The 19,550-nt window shown below is 36.8% G+C and overlaps 1 protein-coding gene across 9 annotated transcripts in view; it reads right to left on the bottom strand.

Annotated features, from left to right (window-relative positions):
• Positions 1–19,550, bottom strand: part of MAGI2 (membrane associated guanylate kinase, WW and PDZ domain containing 2) — a 390,999-nt gene that overhangs the window by 285,321 nt on the left and 86,128 nt on the right. For 2 of the 9 annotated variants that reach the window (XM_051805040.1, XM_051805039.1), the window contains exon 2: positions 7,760–7,879. In XM_051805040.1, the coding sequence (XP_051661000.1) occupies positions 7,760–7,808 (49 nt within the window). In that variant the 5' untranslated portion in view covers positions 7,809–7,879. Of the gene's footprint in view, positions 1–7,759; positions 7,880–9,400; positions 9,868–19,550 lie in introns of those variants that run through there. The other 7 variants (XM_051805043.1, XM_051805042.1, XM_051805044.1 and 4 more) reach the window with 7 other exon arrangements.

Raw genomic sequence — 19,550 nt, 5'->3', positions numbered from 1 at the left:
AAGATGGTGAAGGGCCTTGAAGGGAAGCTGTGTGAGGAGCAGCTGAGGTCACTTGGTCTGTTCAGTCTGGAGGAGAGGAGACTGACGGGAGACCTCGTCGTAGTCTACAACTTCCTTGTGAGAAGACAAGGAGGAGCAGACACTGATCTCTTCTCTGTGGTGACCAGTGACAGGGCCCAAGGGAGTGGCCTGAAGTTGTTTCAGGGCAGGTTTAGGCTAGACATCAGAAAAAGGTTCTTCAGCCAGAGGGTGGCTGGGCACTAGAACAGGTTTCCCAGAGAAGTGGCACCAAGCCTGACAGAGTTCAAGAGTATTGTCATTTGGGCAATACTCTGAGGCACATGGTTTTTCTGTGATTCTGTGACATATGACAGTGGCTTAGTCTCAGACCTTGTGCTTGACGCAAGTGGTTGAAAGAAGCACTGGACATTGACTCAGAAAGAGCACCAGCCATCACCCTGGGACGGTCAGAAACACTGCTCTGGCCTCCTGGCACCCTCTACCTGGGCAGCAGCAGAGACGTCTGACAGGCCAGACAGGGAGCTCAGTCCAGATGCTGACTGCACCACACCTCAGTCAAGTGCATCCCAGTCACAGTTTACTAAACACACACACAGATCAAATGTATCCATGGCCATCTGCTGGGCAGGGGATGCAGCCGTCAAATGCTCCTGGAGAGAGACAATTTCAATGACTGTTGGTTTTTTTTCAGTTGAACCCTGTTAGAAGCTGTGGGGAAGCCAGTGATCAATCCCTGATTCATCTGGAAGTGCATTGGAGGAAGGAGCCATCACATTATCACATCCTGAATCAGGATGCTGTCAGGATGTTTAAAGGCAGAATGGTCCTACTCTTCTGATTTCACACACAAAACTGTTGTCACATAAGTTTCTATTACCTGGATGCCCACGGGAGTGGGTTTGACCTATACTGACACACATGGCACAGGTGACCCCTTTAAATGGTAAATTATGATGTACATCTGGATGTCATCTTTTCTTATTAGTCACATTGTTGCAGTAGATCAAAACTGACCACATCTTCAATTTTTATGAAATAATAGTATTTGTCTGTTGACATGATCTGCAGCCTCAGGTGTCTGTAAGCTTTCCAGCAGCTTTGCTGAAGTGTCACCAGTCTGTTATGGAGAATGGCGACCTGTCATGGGACCCACACAGGGGAGAGCACCCTCTTACCATGAGCCTTATTGCAGAAAAGGGAGAAGAGCTCAAGCGGCAGGAGTGAGAGGACTACAACAGGACTGTGAGCAACTCCTCTCACCTGACAACCCTGGCAGCAGGAAGCAAGCAGCATCACTCACAAAGAGTTTTGATCTCACCTGTGTTCCTGTTCCTGTCTCTGGATGATAGTGAAGACAGAGGCCTGATTTCCTAAGACAGAAGCAACCACACACCAGGAATATCAATTATCAAAATAATGAGAATTTATACAGCTTCAGAACAGACACAAAGTATATGTTCTGCCACACTAATCCCACATTTCAGGAAGTTAAAAAAGGCATTGTAGAAGTTATGAAAGTCACCCTTTGCACTGCAATAGTGTAACTTTTAAAAGCAGCTGATTTTCATAGAGAAAGGAAAAAATATTTCTTCAATTTTGATTCCTTATCACTTCCATGAGAAAATGAGAAATTAATTAAATAAACTTTAAAAAAAGAAGGAAATGTGATATTTTATGACTTAAAATGCATTAACAAATGTAGACAGGATTCCTTACACATGTCAATAAATTCACTGGCATTACATTTTTGAGCTTCTGACCATTTACATACTGCACATTTCATATTTAATGATGAGATTCAACTCCTGTCTCTGCCCCAAGAGTAGAGGAGGAAACATAAAAGAGCCCATAAATTCTTACTAATATAGGGCAGGTAAAAGAACCCAATCAGGTCATGAAGACACTGACTGTATTTAAGATTTCTTCTCCTATTTGTTGACCTAGATGTTGAAATATCCACAGTTACATGTTCACTGAATATGGTGGTGAAAAGTGGGCATTATTATATGCGATTTACCACTTCAAGAGGCACTTTCAACAGGAATATGATCTTAACTATCAAGTATCCCATTTCATTCTTCTATGCCCTTGAAAACACTTTCTGCTGTTAAAAGACACGGCTTTTGAAGGACTACTATTTTTATCTCTATACATCTATCCCCATGATTCCTTTGTTTTCCATTTTAAATCAGAATATTTCATTAACTACTGTGTTTAGGTCATAGGAGGGTAACATTTTATTATCTTTATGTTGATTAATTTCCTTTATATCCATCTGCTGTAGAGTGCTCAGGATGTCCAGCACACAAGGGAATGCTGCATATAGTGAGTGGGTGGAATTTTGAATACCTTACAATTTTTACGAGGAAGAATGGAATCAAAATGACTGGAATCAAACACCAGTTCTTTATAAAACCATTTTTATCACAAAGCAGTAATTAAAATCTCCATTGCCTAGATGGAGTAGTTGTTTTAAATTTACAGATATTAAAATGAAATGTTAATTGAAAATGCATTAACTGAACAGAATCGTTTAGATCATTTAGGTTTTAGGCTAAATTTGGCTCGAGAGATGAAATGAAAGCCTATGTAAAACTTAATGTCTTCTTGAGGAGACAGTATAAGGACTGCTTCCAGGTGAATGGAATCAGAGCACCTCCCAGTGTTGCCTATGTGCCAGCGTGCTGGAAGAGTCTCAGGCAAAACACTGCCTTCAACCCACACTCTCCTTCCTAATGGAGCTCATCATAATGACGACTCAACTGAAAACATGTAAGCTGAGCCATTAAAACTGTGCCTAAAACAACTGGAAGCTTTGTGTCCTCAAATAAACCAGTAACACAGAACACTAAGATTTCACCCATGGGATGTATTCAACCTGTTTTTTAAAGGCTTAATAATTACAGATTCGTGGAATATTAAGGAAATTCCAGCTAACACTCAGTCTTCTGCCAAATAATACTCCATCAGTAAAAAAAATATGGGCGCAATTCTGTTTTCATTTAAGCCAGCTGGAAATTTACCATGAACTTCAGTGGGGCCAAGGAAAGTCCATGATCATGTAAGTGGTTAAATAGCTTCAGTGAGCTTTGAATTTTCACCAGTGAACGAATTTGAGACAATTCCAAACAATCAAACAAATAATAAAAAGTGGATTTTTGACAAAATGAATGGCACAATAACTAAAATAATTGCTTGTCATGGGGTAAATTAAGAACTATTATTATATTAATAGCAAACAAAATGTCTTTTACAAAACAACTGTTATGGATATCTTCTGAGGCAAACAAAAATTTGATAGCAAAAAAGAGTTAGTACATTATTCATAGGTGTACTGGTTGAATAAATTTATCTTCTTATTTTTGCCACATCTTTAACAGTTATGAACAAGCTTATTTTGTGTTTGCATTTGCTATAGAGCTCCACACTGCCAAAATCCCTATTGCTTTTGCGCGTTTGAAATACATTTATGTCCTTATGGATTACCAACAACCATATTTCTTTTTCTTACAGCACTTATACACTGAACATTTCTCATTTTTTCTAGTACTGCTACTGCATATGTTACTTTTAAAAGGCAATTCTACCCATGGCATGTGTTGCTCTTACACTGTTACATTATTAGCACTTCATAATGATGTCTTACCATAACCTTAAATCACGTACCTTAACATACCTGGGTTTTGGAAATAATAATGAAGCTGTTACATTTCTGTGTACGAGCATTGGCATTCTTAAGCAACACACAGTTCAAGTACATTTTCGGTCTACTGATATGCTGCACTGGCTAAGAAATTTTGCTGATCTAATAAGGAGATGGGAACAACACTTGATGTCAGTGACCCATGAAGTCTCCACAGAAGTTTGACATATCAGAGAGATGACAGTACGCTGAGAGAAGCCTCCTATTGGAGAAGTCGTAAAAGACAGCACACACATACACACACAATTTGTCTGTTCATCACAGCTTTTGTTCTTCTGTATTTTATAGATTGACACATTATGTCAATTTAAAGACCATCTATGATCTCCATTAGGAAAGGAAGGTGGATTATTTTGCTGGGGCATGTCTTCCTGTGTTACATGATTCTGCATGACAGTGGTTTTCATTCTGCACAGGAACACCTCCGCCTCTGCTTACAGAATCATGGTTATTTTATGTTATCCCAATATCTGTGTTGGATATTCAGCTGTGCTGGTGTTTTATCTCCAATGAAGTTATCACTTTGAACCAAACCAGGATTCCTTTAATCAGTACAGTAAATTGAAATTCTGCTAGAAAGGAAACAAAGTGATACCTTTAGGATTTGGCTGTGCTATTATACAAGGACTTCCAAATAAAGGAGTCTGGTGTGCTTTAGGCAAACACGCCCCACCCCAAATAGGAAGGTGCTGGTGTATAATAAATTTTTAATTTTACATAAATGTTTATAACAAAATTTGTAATTTTACTACAAATTCAAATCGCAATGACAATGTCACTGAAGTTAATGTGACTTGGACTGTTAATCTGAGTGAGAGTAAAACTGGTCCTTGTATTCTTTCTCTTGTTCTGCATTGAATACTGTTACCTAGGTTGACAGAGAACTTTGCCACAGGTAAGCTGCAAAACATGTAGCAACTGTTTATGTATCATTATGTATGTTTAAAATAATTCATATCTATAAAGATAGCTTTTTTCCCTAGCAGTTGCTCAAAAAGACATGAGTAGAAAAGGTCAATTAATAATGAAATAGTCCTACTGAAATGAAATGTTTTCATATTTGAAAAACGGATAAAAGTAGAAGATTTGTAGAATTTTTATCATGAACATACTATTGCTTTTTTACAGTACTTTGGAATACAACAGTCATTCACAGTTGTCACTAAAATGGTAGACAAAGAAAGCCTGAAAGTAGTAAGGAGGTCACACAGTATCCTATTTTTAATTCAGACATTTTTATAACTTAAAGATCTATTTAAAACTCAAAAAATAACGTGTGCTTAAAAAAAAAAAGAGGAACTATAGAACTATATTTTTCTAAGAATAAATACCGCTTTCACTTTTGGATTATGTCCTGTCCAGGTTGGAATCACAACTATTATTTGCTTGCATTAGAACAAAATGTTTTTGAATGTTTTCACTAGGTTTGTCATTACTATGAGAAAATAGCCCCACTCCCAACAATGCCAAGTACTACAATGAACAATACAAACACTCAGTGTCAGGTAAGTCTCCACCTGATCTCCTTCTCCTCTGGTTTACCTGGAACTTTCTAGTTTGCTTTGAAATTCACTCAGTAGAAGGTAAGTTGACTGAACAAAACCTTCTAGTCAAGAAGTGGTGAAAAACAACATATGTACACAGTCTGTCTCTTTATCTCAACTAAATGAGAAATCCCTTCTTTAAAAAAATTTGCTGGTAGAGACTAACTGGTACATAGGGATTGTAGTTAGACAATCAGCATAGATTGATTCAGCTACACTATAGAAACTTAGCTAAATACAGAATGATTTTTTTTAAGCCAAGAAAAAAAGAAATCTGAAAACCAATCTATTAACACTGAGAATCATTAAAAAGAAGGCTGATTTGTTTCAGAGATCTGATAACCAGTGTTGATAAGGAGACAAAATTCATCTCCCAGAATATGCATGCTCACATAAGTTGCTTGATCTATGGAAGAATTCAAAAATCATCTTCTCCTTATGAGGGAAATTGAAAATTTCTCTGCTCTACTTGGTTTAATTGTCACCAGTAAACTTAATCACCGCAAACTTAATGTGCTCAGGAAAACTTATGATGGGATGATTAACAAAATTCTTTCCAGAGGAACATGCTACAGTCAAGAATTAATCAGGAAACTGAGGGTACAACTTTGTAAGGTAATGTCCAAAAGTATTTGCACAGGAACGGGAGAAACAGTATCTGTAAACTATTTATATTTTTGAAGGTGTTACCTATTATTTGCCATAATGAATAGACAGACAATATATTATCTGTTTTTTGTCAGAATGCACATCTGATGATTAAGAAATGTGGGAATCAAAGACAGGCTTTAGGCAGAACTGGTCTGTTGAGTCTATTTTTTCTTTATGTTTAGTTTCTGACTTCTTGGCTTCAGTGAACTTGTCATCTGTGATAAGCAAATGATGTGACAAACATTGCACAATCACGGCTTTGGACCTCTCTTCAGCTGGGTCCTCAGCTGATTTGAGGAGTTATGCAGACTTCTGCAACTAATATTTCACCTTGTTGTCCACTCAGCTCTGGTAGCTGGTATTAAAAGACACATCTCAGTATCCCTTGAGAGACAGAAGAGCATCGTGAATTAATTAAACATAGCAGTTCAATCTCTACAACCTTGCTACAAACTAATGAAATTACATGGTCAAGCAATGACAGACTTGGTGGTTGGTACACTTAAGCTCCTCTAATGTTAGTTTCAAACACCTAAGGTAACAAAAAGACACTTCAAGAAAGACTTGTTATTTAAAGTCTGATAAAATCTCCAGGAAATGTAAAATTGTGATGTATTAATGTTTAGGTAAGTTGTACCATCACATGTCAGACAGTGGTGAAAAAAGTCAAAAGGTAAAAGATTATACACTTTCCTTTATTTGACCTTTGTTAATGTAAATCTTTGTTACAAGTTCTGTATTGATATAATTCTTAATAAAAATTTATTTAATTTGCAATGGATACTTTGTGCTGATTAGAAGGATTACCTTCTTTGCTGCTATTTATAACTCAGCTAATGATTTTTTGGGGGTGAATAGCTTCTTATTTATCTTCAGATTCTTTCCTTGACAGGGACAAAGTCAGGACAAAAAAGGTCTTAATTGCTTCTTTTTCTAGAAGGCAGAAATATGGGGCTGCTTTTCTTTCCACTCACCCAATGTATGAGTCTCATATGTGTGGGTCATATTTTTCATATAACAAGTGTTCCCTGTAATTTTGCACATTACAGTAAAAAACCATTATCCATTACTCAGCTATTTTAAATACTAGTGTGTTTCTAAAGAAACATCTGGTTTAAGATAGTGTATCACTATTCTGATTTTATTAAAATACTCTTCTATGTAACTGCACTCCTATTTACAGTAGTTTCACTTTCAGGACAGCTGTGTTTTGGAATAGTTTTAAAATCAGATGAATCATCAGTTCTCCTGGGAAGCAGTGTTCTGCAATGAGCTGCTGGCTCTTTGCCCCATAGGCAGGCATCTTCTAATACAATCATTAGGACAGTTCTTATCCCTCTGTCATATTACAAAAGTAACAAGTTCTTTTCAGTAACTTTACAAAGCCCATAAGACATGACATAGCAAATCCTTCCTCTTTCACTTTAGGCAGTGAGGTTTCAACCTCTGATATAGATAGCTATTTGTAGGGTCACACATGCAAAGGAAAAGTGTCAGCCTTACATTTGATTACTGAGTGTGAGTTGTAGAGTGTGTTTGCCCTGTCTTAAACAAGCATGTGGAAATGTCTTCGATTACTTGGTGTAAAGGACTAGTGTTCCTGTCTCTGAAACATGTATTATCATGTTTCTCTTAACAACTATAATACACTAAAATTACAATGAACCCATTTAGCTTTTACATACGAAAATATTTTCATAATGGCCATATGGCTATTCACAAATTTTTGGTAACAGTAGCAGTGACACATTTGTAACAGGATGTCCCAGTGCAATTCCAACAAATTAGAAAAACGTACAATGGAGACATGATACAAATTTAGCAGTAAAAGTCTACTTACCTTCATATGTCCCGCTTTCTAAGAGAGCACCACTTTTCTCCAATTCCATAAAATCTTCAACAGTAATGAAAATATAGTCCACACCAGGAACTTCCCCCTCCTTATGTGGCCTTGTGGTGCCTATTAATAAGATGAAAGACACACTGTCAAGCACATGGCCTAAATATGGAATGATCTTTTTGAAATATTTGGAAAATTTACAAAGTAAACCATTTACAGAATATATTATGTAGCTCTTTCAAAACAGTATAGCTACGTTTGTTGAAGCTGACAGAGGTTTATGATCATGCCAATCATTACTTGGATCCATAGCATTTATCCTCACTAATGAAAACCTGTCATACTGTTGTTCTTCTTGCATCACTAGAAAGGCCCTCAGTGACATTAGGCATTCAGAGGTAACACAAAACATAGTCTTGTCTACAATTAATCTACTTTATGATATTTTAGATGTTTATTTAGTATACAAAGTAATAATTCTATAAGTAAATCTCTAAGGGTTACATCCACATTGCTTGTTTCAGAGCCATAAGTGGACTTGGCAAATGGTTAGGGTTTAGGGCCTGTGGGATTAAAATCACCTGCTAATCATGCTGTCAAACTGCAAAAGTGTTTATATTTAGTTATTGCCTCTATTGTCATCTCTGGATGACAGAACTCTTTAAATGCTGACAGTCAATATTTCATACATGCTGAGAAGTGACTTGGCTGAGTTAGCAGAAATTATGGGATACAGAAGGGATGTTAGAAGGGAATCATCTGAAACTGACCTGATTTCCTAATGGTCTACTCTATCATTGTCAGCCTATCTCTGCTTTCATTGAAAGCACTAAATAAGTCTCAAAAGTCCATTTGGAAATGAGAGATTTTTAGGTTCTCCTCACTCTCAGAGTGTTTGAAACATCTTTGTCAATCAATTCTTTATCAATGCTGTACTGATTAAATCACACATGCAGGGTTTGGTTTAAAGACTAGGTAGTGGCTAGAAATCAGATCTTCCACTTTCTGGACAAAAGTTTAACATTATAATTGTGGAAAAGACATTGTCTCTTCCTCAGTTACTAATCCACCACCTTAAACATTGTACTATAACTCTCCCTTGCATTGCCCTAAATGCACAGAATTTTTCTTTGCACTGACCAAATGCAGCTGTCCTAATCTCATATTGAATCCCACTCTATATCTAGATCTAATGGAGACCTATGTGCCACAAACAGTACATTAGCAGTGCCAAGGTTCTCTCAGTATCAATGACAGGATTCCTGTGCTATCAGTGACTCCCACTGGCCAGCGCTCAGCTCTGCCAAAGCACTGGATGGCCTTCAGAGCTGTCCAGCCTCCTTGCTGCTAGTTGGACACACAGAGACATAAAAGTGCCTTAGGTTAACTCAAATGCTTGCCATAGAGACATTTTTCTTCTCACAGATAGCCTGAATATCTATGGTAAGGACTGAATGAGCCTGTGAAGTTAGTATTTTGGTAGCTAACATGGGAATGTATTTTGATAAGGCTATAAGACTCTTTCCCTAATTTCTCTGATTCCTACTCCCTTCTCATCTCAACATTTAAAATGAAAACTCATATGGCTGTTCATTTCTGTGAATTTTGTATTTGCAGAAATGGGTGCTTTAGGATTATTACCTGGAGTACTGTGCTCATCTGCAGTACTGTGTGCAGTTCTGGGCAGTTTTAGGTTCAAGTACCTGGGCAGTACAAGAGAGGTGTGGAGCTCCTGGAGTGAGTGCAATGGAAGATAACAAGAATGACTGGGGGACTGGAAAATCCCTCTTATGAGGGAGTTTGGTGTGTTCAGCCTTGAGAGGAGATGACTGAGAGGGGAGTTCATTATGTGTATAGATATCTGAAAGGGGGTTGCCAAGAGGGTGGCCCAGGCTCTTCTCAGTGGTACCAACCACTAGGACATGAGGCAATGGGCAGAAACTGATGCACAGGAAGTTCCACTTGAACATGAGGAAGAAGTTCTTTACTGTGTGAGTGACCACATACTGGAACAGATTGACCTTTGTCATGGAGTCTCTCTCCCTGAAAATATTCATAAACCATCTGGATGCAATCCTTTTCCATGTGCTCTAGGAGGACTCTGCCTGAGTAGGGAGGTTGGACCAGATGACCCACTGTGGTCCCTTCCAACCTGACCCATTCTGTGAATCTGTGATTCTGTGATTACTACTGTGGTTCAGAGATGGTGTGGTTAAAGCACTCAGACACTTGGATTGTCCATAAACATGCTGAATTTACTTCCTATGGATCATCTGACCCCTGGCAATGCAGCAGCATCCCCAGTGATCTCCAGCCCTTTGAGAGAACTGTGTAGAAGCACAGGAATTCTGCTGAACCCCTGAACTCCTGGGAGCTCTGCTAACAGCACAGACATCAGATGTTTGATCTGCATGCTCTCTCCTGAGAAAATTTTCACTCTCCAAGTGAAAAATTCCTATTGACAGGAACTGTATCTTACTCATAAAACACTTCAGCAAATCAAGGCTGTGCTATTCCCAGACATGGGGCAGGAAAGAAGCTGGCATATTTGATGAGTATCCCTAGTTTACTATTCTTTAAGGTAGCCAAACTAGGATCATCAGAAGTTTATTCATGAGACAAAAACACAAGTTACACAAAATGTGGAGGTAAGCCCTGCTTTGAGTGGCAAGTTAGACCAGATGATCTAGTGAGCTCCCTCACAATCTAAATTTTCAATTATTCTATGCTATTAAGTGTTACTACACTGTAAATTGTTTTAAACACATAGATATTCAGCAGTCATTCATGAGGGATGATTGCAAAATTGCAAAATTTGGTCACCTATACCTGCTGCGTCTATCCTACAATGCCAGGAGATAACAGTGTCATGGTAACATGGAAGGTTCCGCCTCTTTTCTCATAATCCTCAGGGAATCTGCTCCAAGAGCTCTGCACTGTATTGTATACTGAGGGTTGTACATCTATTAGAGGTGGAATAGTCACTTCCTTCAAAAAACAGAAAAAAGAGCAAACCATGACCAATAGTTGCCTGAGTTCAGGGTGACTCTTACCCCAGGTACAGCAGTTTGTTTCCATCCCCAGCAGAACTTTATTCCTCTAGATAAAATCTTACTGAGTCCCATTTCCCTCCTGCATCTGTTCTCATTCCCTCAGCCTGGGAGATCTGAGATTTTGGAAATGGTTAAAGCAATTCCCTGGCTAATGGAATAATCAATGGTTATTGCCTCTTTTACTCCTTTGCCCTGGAGGAACTGAGTTCTTGCTAATAATACTTCTATCATCCTTTATAGTCTTCTGTAAGCACCATAGAGTTTGTAATGTGCAGATTTACAGACTTGGACACAGTTACTAGAGCATCTTAAACACCCGTCAAGGTCTGAACATTGAGATCTATATATTGAAATCTTATAGATCATAGGCAAAATTTCTTTTTCCTTGCTTTTAACCTAATGTAGAGTTACACTTCTTAATAGATTTTGTCTTTAACTACATTCGTATAGACAGAAAAACAGACATGAAACCTACGGTGATTCAAGACTTAAAACAAAGGATTAATTCCAAGCCTCATATTTCTACAGAAACACAACACCTCTTGTTATGCAGTATCAAGGCTTAATATGACACACTTGCTACTGTGTACAATACTAAGCCTTTTATTAATGTAAAATAAAAATAGGAACACAGTTACCATTTTGTTACCATGGTAACCTATGAAAAAATAATCTTTGAATTCCATAATGAAAGAACACGATACTTTTAGATTTTTTCAGGATCAAAACCAGCAAGAGATATTTGCACTATGCGTACTTATGACAAATGCAATCTATTGTTGCTGTGGAAGATACAAAACCAGTAGCTTGCAAGTAACCATGACCAGTCCACTCAAGCAAGTGCTGTCACACAACGTGAAGGTACCTCAGAAATTAAAGGATCTTGGTCTGCAAAATCTGGACTGATCTTGACCTTTGATTTCATGACTATTACTTGCATCATTCATCAATCTGCTCTCAAAACCAATATTAAGGTCATTCAGTGAGCCACCACTTTGTTTGGATTTATAGCTTCAAGATGGATAGCTTGTACAGTTTAGAAATATTTAATCTATATTGTCTATCTTTTTTTAATTATTATTTTTTAAAAAGACCCTTTGCCTTTGCAGTTTGTTTCTTCTGTTCTATAGGGGAAATATGGTGATTCACTATACTTCAGTGCAGGCTTTCCATGCTCATTGTTGTGTTATATGATGGTACTATATTCCAGGAGAGGAACTAGGTGCTGTTTACATAAATAGTCTTTAAAAGAGTGTTTTCCTTTTAACTGAGTTTAAGGCACCTGAGGGTATATAGACACCTAAGAAATCTTTACAACGGATGAAAAAAAGTGTGTGTTAATTTCATAGCAATAAACTATTTTTGAAATACTGCTTATATGATTATGGGGAACAATAAATAACATGGAATTTTTATGTTGACTGCTAGTGCAGATTGGAGAAATGGTCAGTTCATGTAGTGTTCAGACAAGATTCCCATTATGAGTAAAGAAGTATAGAATTATTGATTCTAGAAGAGTTCTGGGGTTGGAAAGCTCCACATCACTTTGTACAGGTAGAACAACTAGGAATTTACATGTCTCTTTTTAATCACAGGATCCAATTACAGATTTACAATATTTTAGTGCTTATTTGGGAACAAGGTGCACAGTTTGACTTTGAAAATATTTCTTCTTAGAAGCACTGAGCCTTCCTAGTTTCTGTCCAGCTCTGCTACTTTCAAAAACAGGAAAGGTACTCCCTCAATATTTCTTTTGTTGCTAACTCCATGTAGTTATGAAAAAGAGAAAGAGGTAAATTATTTTATTTGTCAGCATAGGAGTTTGAATGTTAGTTAAAACTCCCAGAACTATGACAGGAAAGACTCAGAAACACGTTCTGTGCTCAGCACCATAGACACATTTTAAAGAACACTTCATCCTTGCACGGTAAATAATCAATATTTTACAGTCTTCAGAAGCATCACAAGGATAATACTGCACTAGTACTGTTCCTGAGCAGTCTATACGATGGTCAGGAAAGTAGAAGTAAAGGTCTGAGTCCCTGCATGGTCCAATACCTGCTCACAGACTGTGCTCACAGGTTTCAATGCTCCAAACTTATACACATATAATAAATATCTAAATTATTGCCCTTTTTTTGTAAGTTAATGGCAAACATGGCACGCCACTATCCAAACATTTTCATAAGTATTTACCTGATTTGTATTTGAATTCACAGATTGGTTCCTTTTGCATGAGGTAAATCCAAAAGCAAAAGTGTGTCTTTGCCACAAGGATTTACAGTGTAAATGAAAGGCATGGGAATAGCCTAGTCCTTTTTTTACATAATGACCTATTCCTAGAATCATTTTCCAAGTGTATGGAAGCAAGTAGTGTCTTATTGTGCTTATCTGTTCCAAATGCCACAAAATATAAAGAGAAAAATGTTTTTAATATATAAAGCCCTTTTATTAGACATTCTACTGAAATTTTTTTCTGTAATTCTGCTCTGTACAACAGTTTGTTGTGGAATGCCAGGCTGTCATACATTACAGTAACTGGAGGGATCCCTCCTGCAGAAACAGACTGCTAATCTTTAATAAACTTCAGCTGAGCCCTTGGTATGACCTTGTATACACTCTGCCTTGGAAAAATTCAACAATGCTTAATTAGCTCTTTTGTTTGTGTGCCAAATTACACTGGAACACTATTACTGTGAGGAACTGAAATGTATGGGAAATTATACCTATCTTGTCAAATTACTAAATGCATTAAGCAGAGAAACACCACATTTGTCTTGATCTACTGAATTCCCAGCTGAAGAGAATAATAAACATAATTTTCAAGTAAAGTGATTTTAGATCTACTACAAAGCCCGAAGCTTCAAGTGTTTATGATAATTCTCATAATAACAACATAAACCACAATGGCTTAAGTTCCTTCTTGCCAACGGTCATGTGGAAGAAAGGTTTTTTCCCCTTTCTAAGTGTGCAATACCAGCAATTTCTCTGATGCATCCCTTTAAAAAAACCCTGAAAAAGCAAAAGAATGAATTCCATATTCCTGAAAATGTTTTTTGGGGGTAATAGTTTCAAACTGCATTAATAAGCAGGTTGTTGGCAAACGTGATCCTGAAGATCTTGATGATAATCAATTCAAAGACCATTAGCAAAGATGCTAAATGCTCTACAGTGAGGCAAGAAGGCAATTGAGAGAGGATTAAGGGCAGGTGTTGAGAGGACTGGGTCAGATTCTTTTCAGTGCTGCCCAGTGACAGGACAAGGGTCAATGGGCACAAACTGAAACACAAGAAGTTTCATCTGAATGTGAGGAAAAACTACCGTGTGGGAAACAGAACACTGGAACAGGAAGACCAGAAAAGTTGTGGAGTCTCCTCTGAAGATATTCAAACCCTGTCTAGACACGATTATGTCCAACCTGGTCTAGGTAAACCTATTTTAGCAGGGGGTTGGACAAGATGATCTCCAGAGATCCCTCCCAGTGCCAATCATTCTCTGATTCTATGAAAGGCAGGCATTTACCAATTGCTGAGTTGTGAGACTGCAACATTATTTGCACAGTTACCTGTACACAGAAGGAAAAACTAGTCACTATTTGGAAGAAACACGGTGGTTTTACTATGTCCAGTATTTTCCAGCCAAGTTTTAGTAGAAAGCAAAAAGCACTTAACCGTACTTCATCATAGAAGTAATAATTTCATTTCTAGGTGTTTAATTCATGTAAACTAAAAGAAAGTTGGCAATCCTTGTGCATCATCAGTATCTACTCATAGTAGCAGAAATAACAGATTAACTACATGGTTCAACCTAGTGTCCACTGAAACTAGGTGAATTTGAGTTGTATCAAAAGAAATCCTTAAAAAAATGCCAGATCCATGTTTTTAATAGTTTCTATTATACTTTGGGATTCATGATGTTGTTTGATACCTTTTGATTTTTGCTGAAGAAGAAAAACATAAAATTGTGAAAAGCAGTCTTAAGGGAATGTACACTAGGTTGTAGTGTCCACATTCTGTAACACCACATAATTCTTAGGCCAATATATTTTATATTTATAGTGTAAAACAGAGGCAATGAATTCCTGAACTTGAGATTTACAATGCACTTAGAGATAAGAATGTCCTTTATGGAGAAAATATGCGTTCAGTCAATAATTCTTTTGATTTTGACATTTTCTAAACTTGGGACATATGCATTAGGTAAGCTAGATAAGCTCCTGCCTGGTGATTAGCAGGATTATTAGATTCCAGATGCATATATCCTGTGAAGTACCTTTTTTTTTTTTTTTTTTTAAGATTCAATATGCATTCAGGAGCTTTTGATTACACACAGACTGAATTTTCTATTTGTTCTTTTGGTTTTGTGACTGAACAGCCCAAAGATAATTCATGCATTGTAAAGATTAATTCATATTGGAGTTGAACAGAAAAGTAAAACTCAGAGATGGGAATGACAGTAGTTCTAGCTAAGGACTGCAGGTAGGAAGGATTTTTATTTGTTTATTTAGTTGGTTAATTATGAGAGGACCACTGGAACCAGCAAGAAGTACCCAGAGAAGAAATGCAGCACCAATAGCTGCAGGCTGAGACAGATACTTGAAGACTTTTCTTTAAAATAAACTGTCATATGACACATTTAAAATAAAATGTGTCATATCCAGAGCTACCTACGATGCAATGTAAGGATTTGATCATTGAACATTTGTGCTCTTATCCTGTGACAGGGACCGATATACTGGGTGTTCCCTCCACAAGGGTATGTCACTCATTGCCTGGTAATTGTGGCACAAATTGGGTCACTTTCCTGCTGTTGGTGAATTCCTTGTTAAGTCTGCAGGGTACTTTCTTTTAAGAACTTTGACCCTACATTAAGCCCCACTATATAAGTTTCATTGCCAATTAGAGCAAATAAAACACCTTTTTTTTTTCATCATCTTTGGCAAGAGTAGCTTTCAAAATGTTAACAATAGACTTCAGAGATAAAAGCTATTGACAGAGAAGTGTGAATACTTTGTGTCAAGTTAGGCATGGAAGATTGCAGAAGGCACTTGTAAAAAAAATTAGAAAAGCTGTTGCTAATGCAGATATCATAAACACTTAAATTATATTCCACATAATTCCTGGAAAATTACAAATTGTGAAATTATGGGTATTCAGGCATTTGGAAGTATAGTCCTTACAGGGGTTAGCCAAGTGCCTGAAGGAATCTGATTTTCAGTGGTCAAAAAGTGAAAAGATGAAAGGAAAATCAGTTATGTATCATTCTGGATTCCACATTACTGCCTCAAGTTTTTTGTATTTTGTTTGCTTGTTTGGTTGGTTGTTTTTTTAAGGCAAGAATTAGTCCCAGCCATAAAGCTCTAGAAGACACTGGGATTTTATTCATAAAACATGTTAATGTCTTAGCAAATACCACTGCAATATATCCCAATATCTTTCAGGCTTATAAAACTAAAAGGCCATAGTAGTTTTTGTAACAGATAGGAAAGAAAACAGCAAACTGCTATGAAGCAATGTTTGAGAATGAAAATCTGAAAATCTGACGATAAATGAGTGATAGATTGTGATGGTAGGAAGTCCAGGATTTTATTTTGGTTAATTAGGAACATGTCAAGCTAATAAATAAATAATAAAGTCTAAGGTCTTTTTTTTTGGTGCATACTTTAGAATTCAATGTTCTTTCACGTATTTCCACTCTTTCAGGTGAAGATATAAACTAAAACATGATGACAAACTTTTGCCGCTTTTGGAAGTTTAGACTTTGATTCCTATTGCACAAAGTTGTTTACATGGCCATAAATCTTTATTATAACTATAAACAACAGGTTTTACATGAAAATTAATATATGTGTACAAGAGAACTATATGAAGAATGAAGACAAGCATTAGGGCATCCCTATGAGAGAATCATGTATGCATGAACATTATTTCCGTACAGATTTATAAAAATCATCTGCTAATGAGATCCAGACAGAGACATTTGATGTTACTAAGAAAATAAAGGTACACCTAATTACATGCATAATGCTTTATGCTACTAGAGAACCTTTATTAGAACATGATTTCTTATGGTCTTCAGAGGAACAAAGTCTTTTCTGGGAAATGTCTGATTTTTGCAGCTCTTCAAAGGGATAGATTATACAGCTAGAGAACTGTAGTCTGTTGGCATGTGTAGGTCTGCTAAACAGTCAGACGTTACAGCTGAATTTTTGTCTGGCACTAGAAAATCTATTATTCCTGCTGACAGTCCAACTGATGGGAGCATCAGTGGAAATATTATTAAGATTTGGGATAGTTTGTTCAACTGTGACATCAACACATCTATTTGTACTGCACATCATTCAAACATACTTTCAGAAATCCTGGAAACACCCCACTTCTGGCATAACAGACAACATTTCTGCTATCAACAACAGAACCTGCTCTTATACCAGTTGATTTTATTAACATTATGAATAAAATTTTACGGATTACTTTCATTACACAGCTTGTACTTACTACTCTAGAGAGCTGAAGAACTCTCTTAAATCATGCACAGTGTACCTTGAAAGGTTCTTCAATGCCTGCAATAATAACTTTTCAACTGAAAAAACACTAATATTCTTATTCACTCTCTATATTTTATTCAAACTTAGAAAGCCAGCTGCTCTGTATAATGTCTGTTTAAGAGTACATTCTAAAAGGATTTGTGAAGTTGTTAGGTGTTGCTACTAAATCTTTGAAAATATTTAAAAATGGATTTTCTAAATCTACAGTCTTACTTTGAGAGGCATTAAAAGAGGGGCTGTGGAATAGACTATCATAGAAATCATCCACAGATGTATTCCTAACTAAACTCACTTCAGCTGTTTTTTTTTTTTTAATTTTGTGTCAATAATACAGAACAAATAATTAATGAATCAATAGTATGAATCAATAAAAGGATTTTCAGGGTTATATTATATGTCAGGGCACATGACATACAGAAAAATGAGGGGAGTTTATGCTTAAGATAGGGAACTACTTAATATGTATGAATGAAAAAAAAAGTCTGTATTTAAAATGGGGCAGACATTTCTTTCCTCTCTCCACAGTCTTCAGATTTGTGTTTTGCTGTACCTCTGAACGTTATCTATCCACAAAGCATGGCAGCAAGAGCCAAGCCAGAGGACATGTCTTTATCTGAATCAAAAAGTACTTTGGAAAACTACAATGTATGATGTCTGAATGGTAGAAGAAAGTTACAAGTTACTTGGGCTTTTTTTTTATCTTCCCATTCACAGTTTGTTTCGATTTTTGTTTCTCTTCGCTTTCAGCCCAAAAGTTGATATATACAGCCAAAACTCTGCACCATTCACCAGACAGTGGACAGACCTTGGTCTGGTGACAAAAAATATGCTCCTATGTAACAGCAGATACTGCTGCACTCATTTTTACTGAACAAGTTCAAGGAAATGAATGTGTGGTTGTGCAATACTGCGTGCAACACCTCCAGCAGACTCACAGCTGAAATCCCTGGTGGCCAACTGCTATCCAGACAGCAGAAGAAGTGCTGAGCTGAGACACAGGGAATGGTATTTTCCCTCAGTAGGGATCCCATCAGTGCTAGACAGGATTTCTTACTGTGGGACGCCACCACATGCCGTGGAGGGCTTTGAGCTTCTAGGGTAAGACAAACCATCTTGTTCCTTCTTTCCTCCTCTTGCTTTCCAGTACAAACAGCAAAAGTACAAATCATACACAATAAAAGATGTGAACTCCTTGGGAATTTTTTTTTCAATTTCTCTTTTTCTTCCACTGTTTCTCGTAAAGTTTTCATTGAACTATGACCTTACACAGTAAATTCCAAGAAAATACAATGTTTTATTTTTCTGTTCTACAAAGCCCATTTCAAAAGAGTGAATAGAAAATCTATTTTTCTTTCAGATCAATAAATGCATCATGGAATACTTCTACTATGGTATTCAGAAAATAAACCTATTATTTTGAAACTATCTTAGTTTATATATTAAATTATTTTCTGCATAAAAAAGCAGCTATTTGAAACAGATTTTTTTCCACCTGTTTTTAGGAAAAACCCCCTATTTTCATCTTAACTCACATTAATTAAAAAAAAAATGATTCCTCAGTAACAAGTTGAATAAATTATTTATACAGAAGTCATTATTTTATAGTATACTCACAAACTTAAAAGTGCATGATGCAGATTTACATATTATGAATATCTTCCTTTTTTAAAAACAAATTTAAAAACCTTGTTCATTCTTCTTTTGAAGGTAGACAAAAAATAAGCTTAGATTTACCTTCAAAAGAAGTCAAATACAGTGAAGATGAGGAAATAAACATCACATAATTCTGAATGTGGGGAAGCCCATTGCTATTCTTATCTCCTAGAGGAATTATTTCTGAGGTGTAACTACAGCACTGCTGAAGGTCATTTCATGAGGACTACACACTCCAACTAAGGGGCAATTTCCTTATTCCAGAAAAAAATTAAGTATTAGGTGGAAGGTTGTGTCTGAATAAAGAAGGTCTTGGAACAACCTGAAAGATTTCAGATCCCAGGTGTGACCTTGATGTTTTACTTGTAGTCTGCAGTGCGGAAGGAAAAGTTGTTGGTGTTACTCTGGTTGGCTAATTAAACTTGATGCTTTTCATGTACAGTGAGGCTTTCTTTTCTGATATGATGACTTGTGATAATCAACTTTGCAACATTCAATTCAGTAGGCACTAGAGATCAGTTATTTTAGCTCCAAACAG

Source organism: Manacus candei, unplaced genomic scaffold (genome assembly GCF_025592945.1).
Source record: "Manacus candei isolate 608988 ecotype Guabito, Panama unplaced genomic scaffold, ASM2559294v1 h1tg000063l, whole genome shotgun sequence".
NCBI lineage: Eukaryota > Metazoa > Chordata > Aves > Passeriformes > Pipridae > Manacus > Manacus candei.
This window is presented reverse-complemented; position numbering and strand designations above follow the sequence as displayed.